We start from the raw sequence: 13997 nt of genomic DNA on the forward strand, positions 1-13997 counted from the left end.
AGTCAACATTTTTTTAGATAGACAGCAGCAATGACGAGTCATTCATCTGGGGCTCCTTTTATTTCACCCACCGCAGATGTGGCTCTGGGTCTTACATCACTAGTTGGCATCAAAGCAGTATAGTAACTGTCTTAAGACAGTGACTTCATTGTCTAAAGCCCTAGAAGCCCTAGAAATGTGAAGCTTACTTGTGTAGTGGTACAATATTGGGCTCAATGCCCTCCTAATCACAGGTGTCATGAATTGGCTGGAATCTACCTGTAGTATAATGACTTGATTGGACATACATGTAGTGTGAAAAGGCACACACCTGTTTATAATAGGGTCACACAATAATCACACAATAATGCACCAAGTAAAACTGGAAATACTACAAATTTTCCATCAGAACATACAGAATGCAAGTACTTGCAATATAAAATGTATCCCCTGCAAGCTACAAATCAGAGAAAAAGCTCTACACCAAACACACTTGTTTTCTAGTGTCATGCCCAACAAAAAAAGGCACAAAGACATTGCACATGCAGTTTCTTTCTACATTGCAAAAGACATTTGTGTCAATATATAAAGTTCAAATGAGGAGAGCTTCACAAAAAAGATCTTGACCAATAAACAAAGCTAAATTCTTCTGGCAAAACTCCAAGCATTATTCATGGTATACAACCAGGCACTGTTCATCACCTGAATACACATGACAACAGTTAAGCATGGTGGTGGCACTATCTTACTGTCAGGGACAGGACAGAAACTGATCAGAAATGAGAGAAGGACGTATGCCAAATTTACATTTACATCTTGTCATTTGGCAGACGCATCCAAAGCAACTTGTAAATGAGGTGCAAGGCAAGCAAAAAATCTAAGTCAAAAAGAAGACATTACAGCAAAGAACAAGAGGGGCAGAGACTTTTTTAAGATTTAAATGCATAGGAACATAAGCTGGTAAGCGAAATATCGGGAGATCTGAGCAGAAAACTTGCTGTGAGCAAGCCAAATCTGACTGTCCTCAAGTGGCCAAGTCAAAGCCCTGACTTAAACCCCACAGGCCATCTGTGGATGCTCTGACAGTTCACATATGCTTCTCACCCAACATGGTATGTATACACTAAAGTGGCTAATTGTAGAGAAGATAAGAAGATGCGTGAAGGTAATTCTTTTGTTTGTTCTCTGTATAGCAAACACCCATATTTGGTTGAACAACACTCTTTTACACTTTTTCATGTCAACTACCAAGGGGGCACCAAAGCCCAGCTTGGGAGGGTCAAAGGCTCCTCTTTGGGCCCCATCCTCAACTTGTAAGGCTTAAAGGAAGACATTTATCAGAACCACTGTGAACATGGTTTCTTGTCAGAACTGAAACCAGAAGTAGCTCAGATTATTTCAGAGAGTTACAGCAGAGCAGAGGCTGACCTGGTTGTTTCAAAAATGACCCACTGCCCAATTTTGGTTCATTAATATGAACCACATGCTCTACATCTGGCCAAGGGACAACAGTTGAAAATTAGCCTTTTGGCCAACACTGGCACATTTACAGCAATGTTGACTAATGTGCAATGTCCATGAAATTAATAAAAAATCCTGGTCCTTTGGGCCAGATCATTTGGGTCATATTCATGCTTTCCTTCAGTTATGTACTGTCAGGTCTGTATATAATGAAAGGAAAAAGTCTTTTGGCATTTGCACTGTGTACACCACCACACAAAATTTGAAACAAAAAAGAGATGTGAGTCACGTCAAGACTGTCAACTTTTCAAGGGGTTTGTGGCATTAACAATTTAGGAATAAAAGGGGCTCATAAATAATGTGAAAAAAATAGCATCCATGCAGTTGCATAGCCAGGTGTGGCCTGTTCCCTCATTACCCCATGACTAATCAAGCAGATGAAAGACCTGGAGGTGGTTCTGAGTGTTAGATTTGATTTTGATAGCTGTTCACTGGAAATCTCAGGCCAAAGAGGTGTCTATGCAAGTGAAGGAGTCCACCATTAAACTGAAAAACTAAATAAACCCATCTTAGATATAGTAATAAAACTGGAGGCAGTGCTATGACATGGAAATGTATGGCTGTCAATTGAACTAGGTCAGGGATACTTATTGATGACCTGACTGCTAATAAAAGCAGTATAGAGCTGCTATCCCCTTTACTCACATTCAGTCAAAGGCTGCAAAACAGATAGGACAACACTTCCTATTGCAGATGTGATAATGACCCAACACATACAAAAGTTATTTAAGAGTTTCTCAGAGCAAAGATTCAAAAAACTTTACACAAGTCATAAGTATTTGTTTAGAATCGGGTCTTGACCTTCTGCACATGTGCATGATTGATGTCTACGTATTACATACCGTCTCTGGTGGCCATCCAAAACGTCCACTATAACACCTCTCAGTTGTGCAACTGAAAGATGTCATTACTCACTAAGCACACCATGTCACGCAGCACAGACAATTTTCTTTTCAATCACTGGTCAGGTTGTGTTGACACTGTCAGTCCCTGTGATGTATTTGAGCATAAGTCTAAACTAAAACTAAATGAAAAAGGCATCTCTTTTCAGAGGAGTGCCAATTGACTTTGCATATGACTAGCTACATTTCACAAGGTAGCTGGCACAACTTGTTCCAATAAAAATTAGCACATTCTTGCAAAGCAGTTGCCTTTGTATTACTACTACACAATAAAACACAAATTGCATGAAACAAAGTTCTGCTGGTAAATACAAAAATGTACAATGACCAAATGGGTCGTTCTACTAACAGCACCAAAAATGTTTTACATAGTCATGAAGATAAGTCTAATGAATTAGTGCATTATTAGTTGAGATGAATTGTTCTGTCACAAGATAAAATATCTGTCTGACATCTGTTACTGTAAGTCAAAACATGTATCATCATCATCATGTCCTTCAAGTTTACTCATAATTTGTATGGAGGTTTTCCTTCAGCCTAGAACCACAACCATAGCTGCCATTAAGTAGTCCATTGTGTTCTTGCAATAAAAAACAGATGTTGTGCCAGGGGTTTAGCCTGTACTAGAGAACACAGGAAATGAGAAAATTTCCTACTTATCAGAAAGAAAAAAATGCTTGCTTCAACGTCTTAACAGGTGGATGACAGTCACTCTCTTGGCTTAAAGAACCCATCTCTATATTGTTGATAATATATGTTATATTTACAATTATGTCACTATGTACAAATAGCCTTGAGCCATTGAAAATTGAGGTACTCTGCTTAAAATGGCTGTAAATTCTAAATGATAAATTCCATAATTTTGTGAAACCTCTGCAATCACATTTTGTTTTATTCTAAATCCATTGTGGTGGCGTATAAAGAAAAAAATCATGAAAATTACATCATTATCGAAATACTTGATGATTGCTGTATATGGTTTATGTGTCATCTTGTAGTGGAAAACTAATCGACTTTAGAAAAGGTAGTGCGAGAATATGTGGAACAGCCTAATTGAAATTGAATGTGGAGAAAAAGGTTACTGCTCCTATTCCCACAGCAAAAGTGTGATTTGAGGAGGCTAAAAGAAATGACCAATATTAACCAGTGGGTGAACCCTATTATGGATAATATAGTGAACAAAATTAAACAATGACAGTATAATAACCAGAAATATTGGCAATGTAGAGATTGTTTTTTGTGTATGTATTAATATTTTGAAAGGGTGGAGGTGAGATTTTTTAAAATGTAAAACTAAATATGCTGTACAAACATTTTTGGTGCTTCATATATTGTCAAACTGAAAGTAATTTCCACTTTAATTATGGAAACATAGGTGAACTCCAAAAAGCAGCATGACATCAAGATTAGCTAATCCTGTTACAGAGTGTCACTCTGGCTTTGCTTCATCCCAGCTCTCCAACACACAAACCCAGAATAAAACTGTAATTGGTTTTGAGGTTATTTAAAAAAACAAAACAAAACCAAACAAAAGCCAACAATAGATATTATGATGTAGTCATACCGAGCATAAATCATTATGATCTGTGATGTTTTCCTGTTCCCAAAAAAAAAACAACTAATTTATCAAATTACTTGTAATATGTAAAATAACCATGTCAATTTTCACAAGATAACAGCAATGTAAGTAATAATTAAAAATATTCCACCATTTACCCAACAGTGAAAAATTTTGATATTTGCATTACTTTACCACAAAACCACAAAATGTATTTATTCACATCAACTATTCCTCATTAATTCAACAGCTTCCGCCTATGTATCTCCATTGAGGCGACAATAATTAAATCACGGTAAAATGTACATTTACATTTAGTTTTTTGGCAGACACATTTATTCAAAGCGACTTACAAGTGAGGTACAAAGCAAGCAAATATCTAAGCCAAGGAGACAAACTTTACATGCCACTGTTATTCCCCTACCACTTGGCAGTAAACTCAGATGAACCCTAGCTTAAACTCTCCCACAAAAACTGGCTGGGAATATTTGTTGGGTGGCACAAGGCCTGACTACAACAGATATCTTACTATTCATCTGTAGTTACAGATCTTCCCAGGGTAGACATGTGGGTGTCTTTGTGAGACTGAGTGCATGTCCATCTGCACCTGTTTAACAGCGCGCACCTGGGTAACAGCGATTGTAGGCAATTTGTGTGTATGTGTATTTATGTACTTATTTTGCCAAAGAACTATAAGCAGCATTCGTTAACTTGTTTTTCCCCTGTGGAATAAGAACGTCTGTTGCAAGCTAGATAGTTTTAACAGTTTAGTGACACTTCTATGAAGTGTTACATAAACTAATATATATAAACAGTAATATACTCATATATGTATGTATAATACACATACATATGAGTATATAAGTATATGAATACATACTTCTCATTTGCTATAAAGTAATTTTTCATTCTACATCCTTTTTGTTCACAAAAACTTTAAATAATTCAAAAATTATCCAGAGCAAAATGGCTAAAGCAAAGCTAAAAAAAAGCAAAGAGCAATTATACAAACCAAACACACTGTATTAGCATACATTAGCTCGTTATAGCACATAAAAACCAAAATGTTTACTAATATAGACTGTTTAGAACAAAATGACATCCTCATCAGTGGAAACCAAAATAACGTCACAAACGTCATAAAGTCACAATAAAATTCTAAGTTAAACCATTGAATTACAGGCTTATCCAAGTTGTGTAAATGCATAGCCCCTATCTGCCTGTCTGCACTCCTAACAACATCTAGGTATGTTTCCGATGATGATGATGATGATGATGATGATGATGATGATGTTGTCCCTTGAGATGACTTTAGTTGTTATTTGGCACTATATAAATACAATTGAATTGAATCAGTGAATTATGTCTTTGGGGATCTCCTCTCAGACCTAGATCAGGGCATCAGTCAGTGGCATCAATGCCTTCATCATTCACAGGCTGCCTAAAAATTCTGGCCACATGAGACCTGGCATTGTCCTGCATCAGGAGGAACCCACAGCCCACTGTGCCAGCATAAGGTCTGAGGCTTTCATCCTGGTACCAATGAGAAGTCAGAGCTAAGACATTGAGGTCTGTTAGACCCTCCAAGCATATGCCTCCTGAGACCATCCCTGACCCACCACCAAACTAGTCATAGTGAACATTAACCACAGCCTCTCCAGACTCTTTCATACCCGTCATGTGCTCAGTGTAAATATGCTCTCATTTGTAATATTACCAGGGAGCCAAAGGCTGACCTGACAAATCTGATGGCTTTTAGCAAAATACTAGTCTAGCTAAATGGTGTTAAGCTATGAGTACAGGTTGTACTAGAAGATGTTGGAACACCCTTACATGCTCTTGAGGCTAAGCCATCATGAAGCTACTGAACTATCTGTGCAACCCTGACTGGGATGCAGGTTCTTCAGGTTCAACATCAGAAAAACAAAGCAGCTGAAAGATGAACTTTAGGAAATCTAGGACTCCTGTCACCCTTCTCTCTATACAGGACACCCCTGCTCTAGAAGTTGGGTGATGCAATAGGACAAGAATTTGTGACAAGAAGAATTTCAGTGACCAGATGTGCAAGCCTAATTGAGACCTATCTACACAGACTCTATACTGTAGCCAAAGGTGCATCTACTAAATACTGACCTGAAAGGGGTGAAAATTAAAGCAAACACCGATTTCACTTTACATATTTTTATTTAATTGACATTACTTTGTAGATGTTTCACTGTTTTCACTTTGACATTAATGAGGTATTTTTCAGACATTTTTTAGTCGCCAACTTTTGACCATGATTGATTTATAATGTCAACTTTTATTAGTTACAGACTAATTGTAATTTAACTGTAATGATTAATTACAGAGTGCTTTTTATAGTGCTATGTCATTTTACTACTAATAATAATTCCCAATCGCTTGTGACTAATTCTAACTTTGTTAATGTAAAGTCTAAACCTAACCGAAATGTTTTTGTGCCAGATCACTTTGTTTGCTTAGCTGTAATCCAGTAATGTTCTGAACATCATGTGATGAATGTCATGCAACGTTAAGAAAGCACTGATTTTTATGGCAAACAACCATTTTTACAAACCTTGTCCATCTTTATTTACTGCCTAAACCTAAAACAGAAGTTGTTCATATTGCCCAGTCTTTACTATTTAGGTGCCACTGTATGAGTGAGCAGCTGCCATTTTGGCAACTGACACCAAAAAGGGTGCAATTGCAAGAGATAAGTTAAGCATATTAGATGCAGTGTTTAACTTTGGAATTTACTGGAAGGTATTGCATTGTACAAATATTATATAAATGCATTAAATGTATTATACATTTTTTAGTGTTCCCATGTTTTATCCAACGTACATACAGTTTGAGATAACACAGAAGCACCTTCTATTGCAGGACTGTTGTATTGAAGTGACTCAGATATTTAACACTTAACCAGTCTATATAGTGGATTAAAGATGTGGGCTAGATAAAAAATGTCCCCACTATAAGTAAAAGTAGTACAATGTTAAGATTCTACTGTAGGTAAAGTGTTGCTGTTGTACATTCTCTTACACTTACCTTCCAGTTAATTTAAAAAGACGGATGAACCAAAATGAATAGTCTAGGTACAATTATTCTCTGACACTTTGTTGTTCTGTGTGTCCTTGCGCCTTTTTCTGTTCGAACTATCAAGGCTAGAGATAGGAGCATGCTTTGCAATCAGTGACAGACATTCAAACATTCAAATAAGTAATGACTAGGAAAAACAGACACCAACTGTTTCTGTGCACCTGCTCCATCTTTTTGGATTTCTCTGTGTTTGCGTGTGTGTGTTTGTGTGTGTCTATGCAGGGGGTGAGACAAGGGTAGGAGGATAAGCACGCTTACCAACACATGTGGGCACAGTGCCGTTCCACTGGGCCAGGGCATTGGGCACAGCCTCACACCTGATGGCGTTGGAGCCGTGCAGCGTGTAGCCTGGATTGCATTCAAACAGTACACTCATACCGGTGCCAAAGTCGTTCCCTATCCGCTTCCCAAACCGGGGCTCAGGGACCGAGCTACACTGAGTGGCGCTTGTCCGAGGGACAGCTAGGGATTAGAGGAGGGAATCGAGCATGAGAAGAAGGAAAACAAAGACAAAGAGTGCTAGGTGGGTGTGGTAGGCAGAAAGACAACAGGGAGAAAAAATATAGCAAGACAAAAGAATCCGAGAGAAATGGTAAAACCCTTGTGAATTTCCTTGCACGTCATCAGTCACTCTCATCTGCTGTGCCAAGATAGAGTCTGACTCCGTTCTGCTCTGCTCAGCCATGCCTGCCACAGTCAATGGCACTCTGCTGAATAGCCCTCATATGATGACAGCAAGGCTAAGGTTTTTTCGAAGGAAGCAAACACACTCACTGTGCATAACTTCAAAAAACAGGCGGAAACATCAGAAAAAGGACCCTTACCTTGATATACAAAATGAAATCCTTTTGCTGTTTCTGTTCCATTTGTGGTAAACTTGAGTGTTATCTTGTTTCCTGAGCTCAAAGGGAGAGTCTCACCTAAATTGCATGATCAAAGAAGACACTGTCAAGACTGCTTTAGACAATGCGGTTCACAAACGTTCACAGATAACACATAAAAAAAGCAAGAAAAACAGCTGACAAATTATGAACATGAAAAAAACATGTCCTCAATAACTGTAAATTAATAAATGGAAAACTCTGATCTGTGTACCATGTGGTTGTTTGTCTTACATTCACCTTCCAATGTGATATAAATATGCAGTCTCAATTGATCCACTTTATGTCCACAGTGTTCTGATTAATCCGATTAATTTGAAGGTTTTTTTCACAGTGTGTCACAGTCGAATCAAGTGGAGTGTGACAATTTACAACAGCTGGTTTGCTTGTTTTTTTAAATTGGGAACTCATGAGTTTCTTTAATGGTAATCATTATGTAATATGTATCATCATCGTAATTCATTAAATCATCATTACAGAAATTTAAGAGGGGGGAAATCTTTATTCTTGGCAAAATAAAGCTGTTTGGATTTTAGATTTTTAATATGTCTGGGAAAAATAGTCATTTAATTTGACTTGAGCTAAAAGATGGATGTGCTGTTTTACCACAGTACAAAATTGCTGTGGTTGAGAGAAGCATTCATACTGAAATTGTAGCATAAATAAAGACATTCAGCCGTTCCAGTGTTGTGCTCTTACCTGAGTGTGAGCCATAGATAGAGGAGAGAAGGGCCGAATCTGTGGAGGAGCCATCGTAGATTTCAACCACATCACTGGGTAAAGTCTGGAATACCACAAATTGACCAAACAGCACTGAAAAAAATTAAAAAGAAATGGAAAAGAAAGATTAGAGGTAAATAAAAGTAAATAAAATATGGTGGAGAGGGTTTTGTGGCAATCAAACATTACATGTCAGGCCATTCACTGAGGTTTTTATTTTAACCTGTAACATCCTGTAAATGTGACATACACATACATACATGTAAAGTTTCTGGCATGTCGGTGACTTGCTTGTCTTGGTGAATAAGTGGGAAGCTTAGAATTAGGTCAATATTTATTTTCTCATCATTTCCAAGAATTTCTGTCTAAAGATACAATGTGTCCATATTAATAGTCTTCAAAAAGGAAACATATATAAACAACAATACAGAACTATTGTTTAAGTATTTGAGATGAAGTAGGAAAACAATATGAACATTCATGGTGTTCCATGTTCTGACTATTTGGTTTTTATTGTTTTTCCTACAGCATTAGTGAAATTGATTAATAATGTGTTATGTAACCAGCATTTGGGCTGATTAGTTTTAATCAAGACAACATTTAACTATAGTACATCACCAAGCTCTTCTATTTTCCTGTACTGAGATGGAATAGATAGAAACAGAATGACTTAATAGTCAGACACACATTTGATGAGGATGGGATTTGTGCTTGTTTAGTTCTCTCTACTCATTTCACTCCAGTGTTAAGAAACAATACAATCTGCAGTACAACAAAGTGGCTTTGGTGCAATACGCTGCCTGGATGGTAACTTCTCATGGGTCACTATTTTCTCAAGCAAAGTAATATCTGCCTTCCTGTGACATTTTCTTAACAACCAATAATTAGGCATTTCTTTCAAATTTATATCTCTCCTTGGTATGCTGTGGCATTTAACATGCAGACCAACGTTCACATAACACATACTATGTTCATTTAGTCAACCTTGTTGCGGTCTAAAATAATGACACTTATTTTAAAAGTACTGTTATTACATCCTCCACCTTGAGCCCTACAAGGTCCACGCTAGTAGCATAAATAGGGTGGATCTTGAGAAAACATAAAAATCACTTCACTCCAGTGCAACTCTGGCACCCATCATGACCTCTGATGTCATTGTGAATGTTTGATTGACAGCAGCAGGCTGGCTGATCTCAGGTACTGGCTGGAGAATGAGAAGAGTAAATAATATTATGCTGTAGCTTACAGGGCGTGAGCAGACAGTGTGTTGTAACAGATGTATTGAAAGTTAAGGACCATACCTAAGGGACTTGCTGTTTAATGTGGTGCAGCTGACCAGTTAATTACCGTAGCTATCTAGCTAGCATTACTAGTGCACCATTCTCCAGTGAAGCAAGACAAGACATGTTTCATGTTTGTAAATTAGATTAGAATTAAACTGATGCAGAAAAGCTAACCTTGTCTGCCTATTATACAACAGTGTCATTACTGATTTAATAATTTATGTAAATGAAACAATCTGCCAGCATGGAAAAAGTTCTCTAAACAGCTCTCTCTCTACACAGGTTGTATTTTGATATTATATCCAATATCGTATAGTAACCAAAAAAAAAAAAAAAAAAAAAAACAACAATTCTGCGGATTGTCCTGACTGTTTTCTCAAAAGAGAACACACAGTGTCATTTACAGAGCACATATGGATGCTGTGAAAGACAGGAAAGAAAAAGTAGAAATATGAGTAGTCGATTCTCTCTGCAGCTAACTAAAAAGGGTATCCAAGGTCAAAAAAACTCACTAATACCCTTACACCTCATTGAAACAATGCTCTGTTCTCCTACAAAGTGTTCAAATTAAATGTTCTTTTGTCATGTGTGCCTTCTTGGCTTTGAGTTGCCATAATAATACAAAGAATCACAAAAAAACAAAAAAAAAACAAATGTTAAACCTTTTGACTTTTAAGTAATGATATTTCAGGCAGACTATAATCTTCTATTAGAATCATACAGTAGCAGGTTTTAATATTTTAATGGGTCATTCAGTTTATTTAAATTGAGAAATGTACTCATTGTGCTGTTTGACATTATTGTGCACACCTCACATAAAATGGCCAAGAAATATTTGATTTATCTAAGGGGAGAAGATAAATAATATAATTTAACTGATTATAAAAAACAGCTTAATACAAAGTAAGTGAATATAATTATACACAGAGTGAACAGAAGCACAAGATACAAAGGACCAAGCTAAGATGCACGGTAGCATCAGGCATCACAGTGCAAGCTGAATAAAAGTAGGTTCCAAGAAGACCCCTCTTTTTAAAGCACAAAAGAGACTCGTTTGCTAAAATGCCTGCCGACAAACCACAGTGCACTTGGGAGAATGTCCTTTCAACATACTGTATGAAACTAAATAGGAGCCTTCTGATTATCTCTCTATTCACTGAAGAAACTTGAAGCTTTTAAAGAAAGACTACTATCCCTAATCTACTACTTAAACACAGACATGTTAGTATGTTATAGTAGTTAAGTACATAGGCACAGTTACGATAACTGTCCAGTCCTGTCCTGCTTAGTTTCTTCCTGTGCTTCAGGTCTTACAGTTACGCTAATTCTCACCTGGCCACACCCCTGTTATTCAACCCTGATCCATTGCACCTGTACCTTACCCTTTATAAGCAGCCCTTCAGTCTACACTTACCTGCAATATTGTGCTATTTCATACATGAAGTCACTTTCCAGCCATTTGAATTCCTGAGAACCTGAGATTCTGCCAACCTGTTGCCAACTTGACCCGTTTCCTGACCACCAATTCTCTGCCCAGACCTGGTACTTAATCTAAATTAACCAAGTCCCCCTCTCCTGTTCTGACCAGTTTTCTGAAAGTCCGAAAGTGGATTTCAGACTCTGCTATACCTGCCTCTGTGTGTTTCTTGATTTGACTTATTTTTGGACCTTACCCTTGCTCTTGAATTTGGGATTCTAGATGTTGTTTGGCTGTGACTTTTGGAACTAACCTTTTTTTGGACCTGACCGCGTTTTTTTGGTTACAGCTTGTTTTGCCTGCTCTGGATCTTCATTAGTTTCTGTTGTTGCAGTATACTCACATTCAGAACTACATATGCCAGAATCCTCAGTTCCCCAGCTTTGCACTCACCCATCTGACTATTTTTTCCCAGAATCCTCTGCTCACCAATTACCAGTTCCTGTTTCTCTCCTAAAATAATTCTTTTAACCGATCAGTGTTGTCCTCCTTATCAACTGGTCGAGGTACAAACTTTACAGTGTTATTTTGTTACTTTGCTATGTCTGGCACATGGTGTCTTGAATCTCTGCAGGTAACGATGAAATCTGAAGATTTTCAAGGCATTCTGGAAAGGAACATACTGACCAGTGACCCTAACCCTAACCCTCTCATCCACATCACCAGTCCATCAAAAGGACAATAATCCTAAACCTGAAACACATCTAAAAGCACGAAGAATGGATAGGAACAAAATGTTCTCAAGTGGGAGAAATATGATTCTAAGAGGTGCAGTTATGGAAATATAAAAAACTAAGATAACCAAGTATTTACCTTCCTAAGATAATTACTTCCCAACTATTCACTTTCATTGCACCACGGTGTGTTGTGGTTTGAAGAATTAATTCAGAAGAAACAATAGTTAATAAACACTGTCATTGTCTAGCAAAAAGAGTATAATTAGTATGAAATACCATCCCCACCATCTGTTTGAGACAAGTGGGTTTAAATTATGAGAGTATTCCTATGCAGCAATATGTCAACTTACACAGTAAACTATGTGTGGATTTATGAAGTTGTAATGCTGAAACAATAGCTATGCTTTCAGACAGTTCATTAAAAACAAATAAGAGTAGGCAATGAAAATAGTATGGCATGAAAATAAACAAGATTTAAACTAAGGAAAGGAGCTGATTTAACTAGGACAAAGACACACAGGTTAACTACAACTGCAACATGTGAAGAGCAGACCTGAAGTGGCTAAAACTGCTAAATGAAATAAAAGTAAAAGCATTTTGCCCCATTAATGGCTTTCGCCAATTAGTTAGCTACATCCACATGTCTTAAGTCCAAGTACATACAGCATTCGCCTAAAAAGGAGTGGAAAACACTGGTAGCAGAGGCAATTGCTAAAGGTAAAAATGGCAGCATGTTTGTCCTTCTGGTTATGAATTATTGAGCAACTTCCTGTGTTTTTCACTTTGAAGCAGTACAGATTTCCTCTGGCACGTCGCCTCACAGTACAGAACTGTTAAAATGTAATGCCCACCACATAACTTAAAAAAGGCTCAAGAGCGAGAGAGGCAGAGTAAAAAACTGGGACTAAACACTTCTAACAGCCACTGGAGGCGATGCTGCTTATGTCCCATAAGATGGTAGTGGTTGCCTCCTTCATTTTTGGTCAACATCTTCAGGATTTATTTAAAGATGTCAAAATTCAGTTTAATTTCAGTTTAGTTCAATGTCACCAGATAGTGACAAAACTGTCAAGGTGGCCGATATTACTGGTGTATACAGACTCTATGTAGTACAGTGATCAAATATACAGCACGCTGGGATGGTGCTATTATGCTGCCACATGTTTGGTGTGACATACAATGCGGCATTCATATATGTAGAGCGTCATTTAGGAAAGCATTTTTAAAAACCATCTGCTAAAATAAAATTTGATTTAAAGAGGTGTTAAAAACCAAACTTCAGGGAAAATTATTAATTAATTATGACCTTTTTAGCTTTCAATAAGTCCCAAAGATGTGACCCAAACAGGGTAAACTTTGTTTTTTATAAAAAGGGTTAGGTTTAATATTATTTAGTTAACTTAAAAAAAAAAAAAAAACACACACACACACACACACAGACGGGACAGATACAGTATTTAAAGACAAATGACACCCATATGTGATTTTTAAAAATAATTAAATAAAACAAAGGCAAAAGCAAAAGCACACATATAGATACACCTAAAGTGCTCAAACAGAGCAGCACATGCAGACCTGGTTCCAGAGATGAATAAGAGATGATTTTACCCTTAGGGACGGCTCAGTGGCATTAGCATACCAACAAGGTGCTATGTTGAACAGGCTGCGCTCTCCCATTGTGAACACACGAACTCAAACGCATACAGAGTTACATCTACAGGTACACACACTCACAAGTACAGTGTTTCCTAAAATGCAAAGCCAGCCATGCATGACTCCAATCTGCTCATTTGCTGTAATCACGTCCAGATATTAAGTCAATAAATCACTGTAAACCTGTTAACTAATTTATGAAGGACTGTGATGAATCTTTTGTTCTCTGGGCCTAGTCTTGGTA

General features: G+C 37.4%; 1 protein-coding gene across 2 annotated transcripts in view; it reads right to left on the reverse strand.

Moving 5' to 3' along the window:
• Positions 1-13997, reverse strand: part of LOC113170693 (CUB and sushi domain-containing protein 3-like) — a 196595-nt gene that overhangs the window by 79085 nt on the left and 103513 nt on the right. For both annotated transcript variants that reach the window (XM_026372889.1, XM_026372888.1), the window contains exons 32-34: positions 8643-8756; positions 7887-7982; positions 7321-7524 (exon numbers count right to left, since the gene is read on the reverse strand). In XM_026372889.1, the coding sequence (XP_026228674.1) occupies positions 7321-7524; positions 7887-7982; positions 8643-8756 (414 nt within the window). The remainder of the gene's footprint in view (positions 1-7320; positions 7525-7886; positions 7983-8642; positions 8757-13997) is intronic.

Source organism: Anabas testudineus, chromosome 16, assembly GCF_900324465.2.
Source record: "Anabas testudineus chromosome 16, fAnaTes1.2, whole genome shotgun sequence".
NCBI lineage: Eukaryota > Metazoa > Chordata > Actinopteri > Anabantiformes > Anabantidae > Anabas > Anabas testudineus.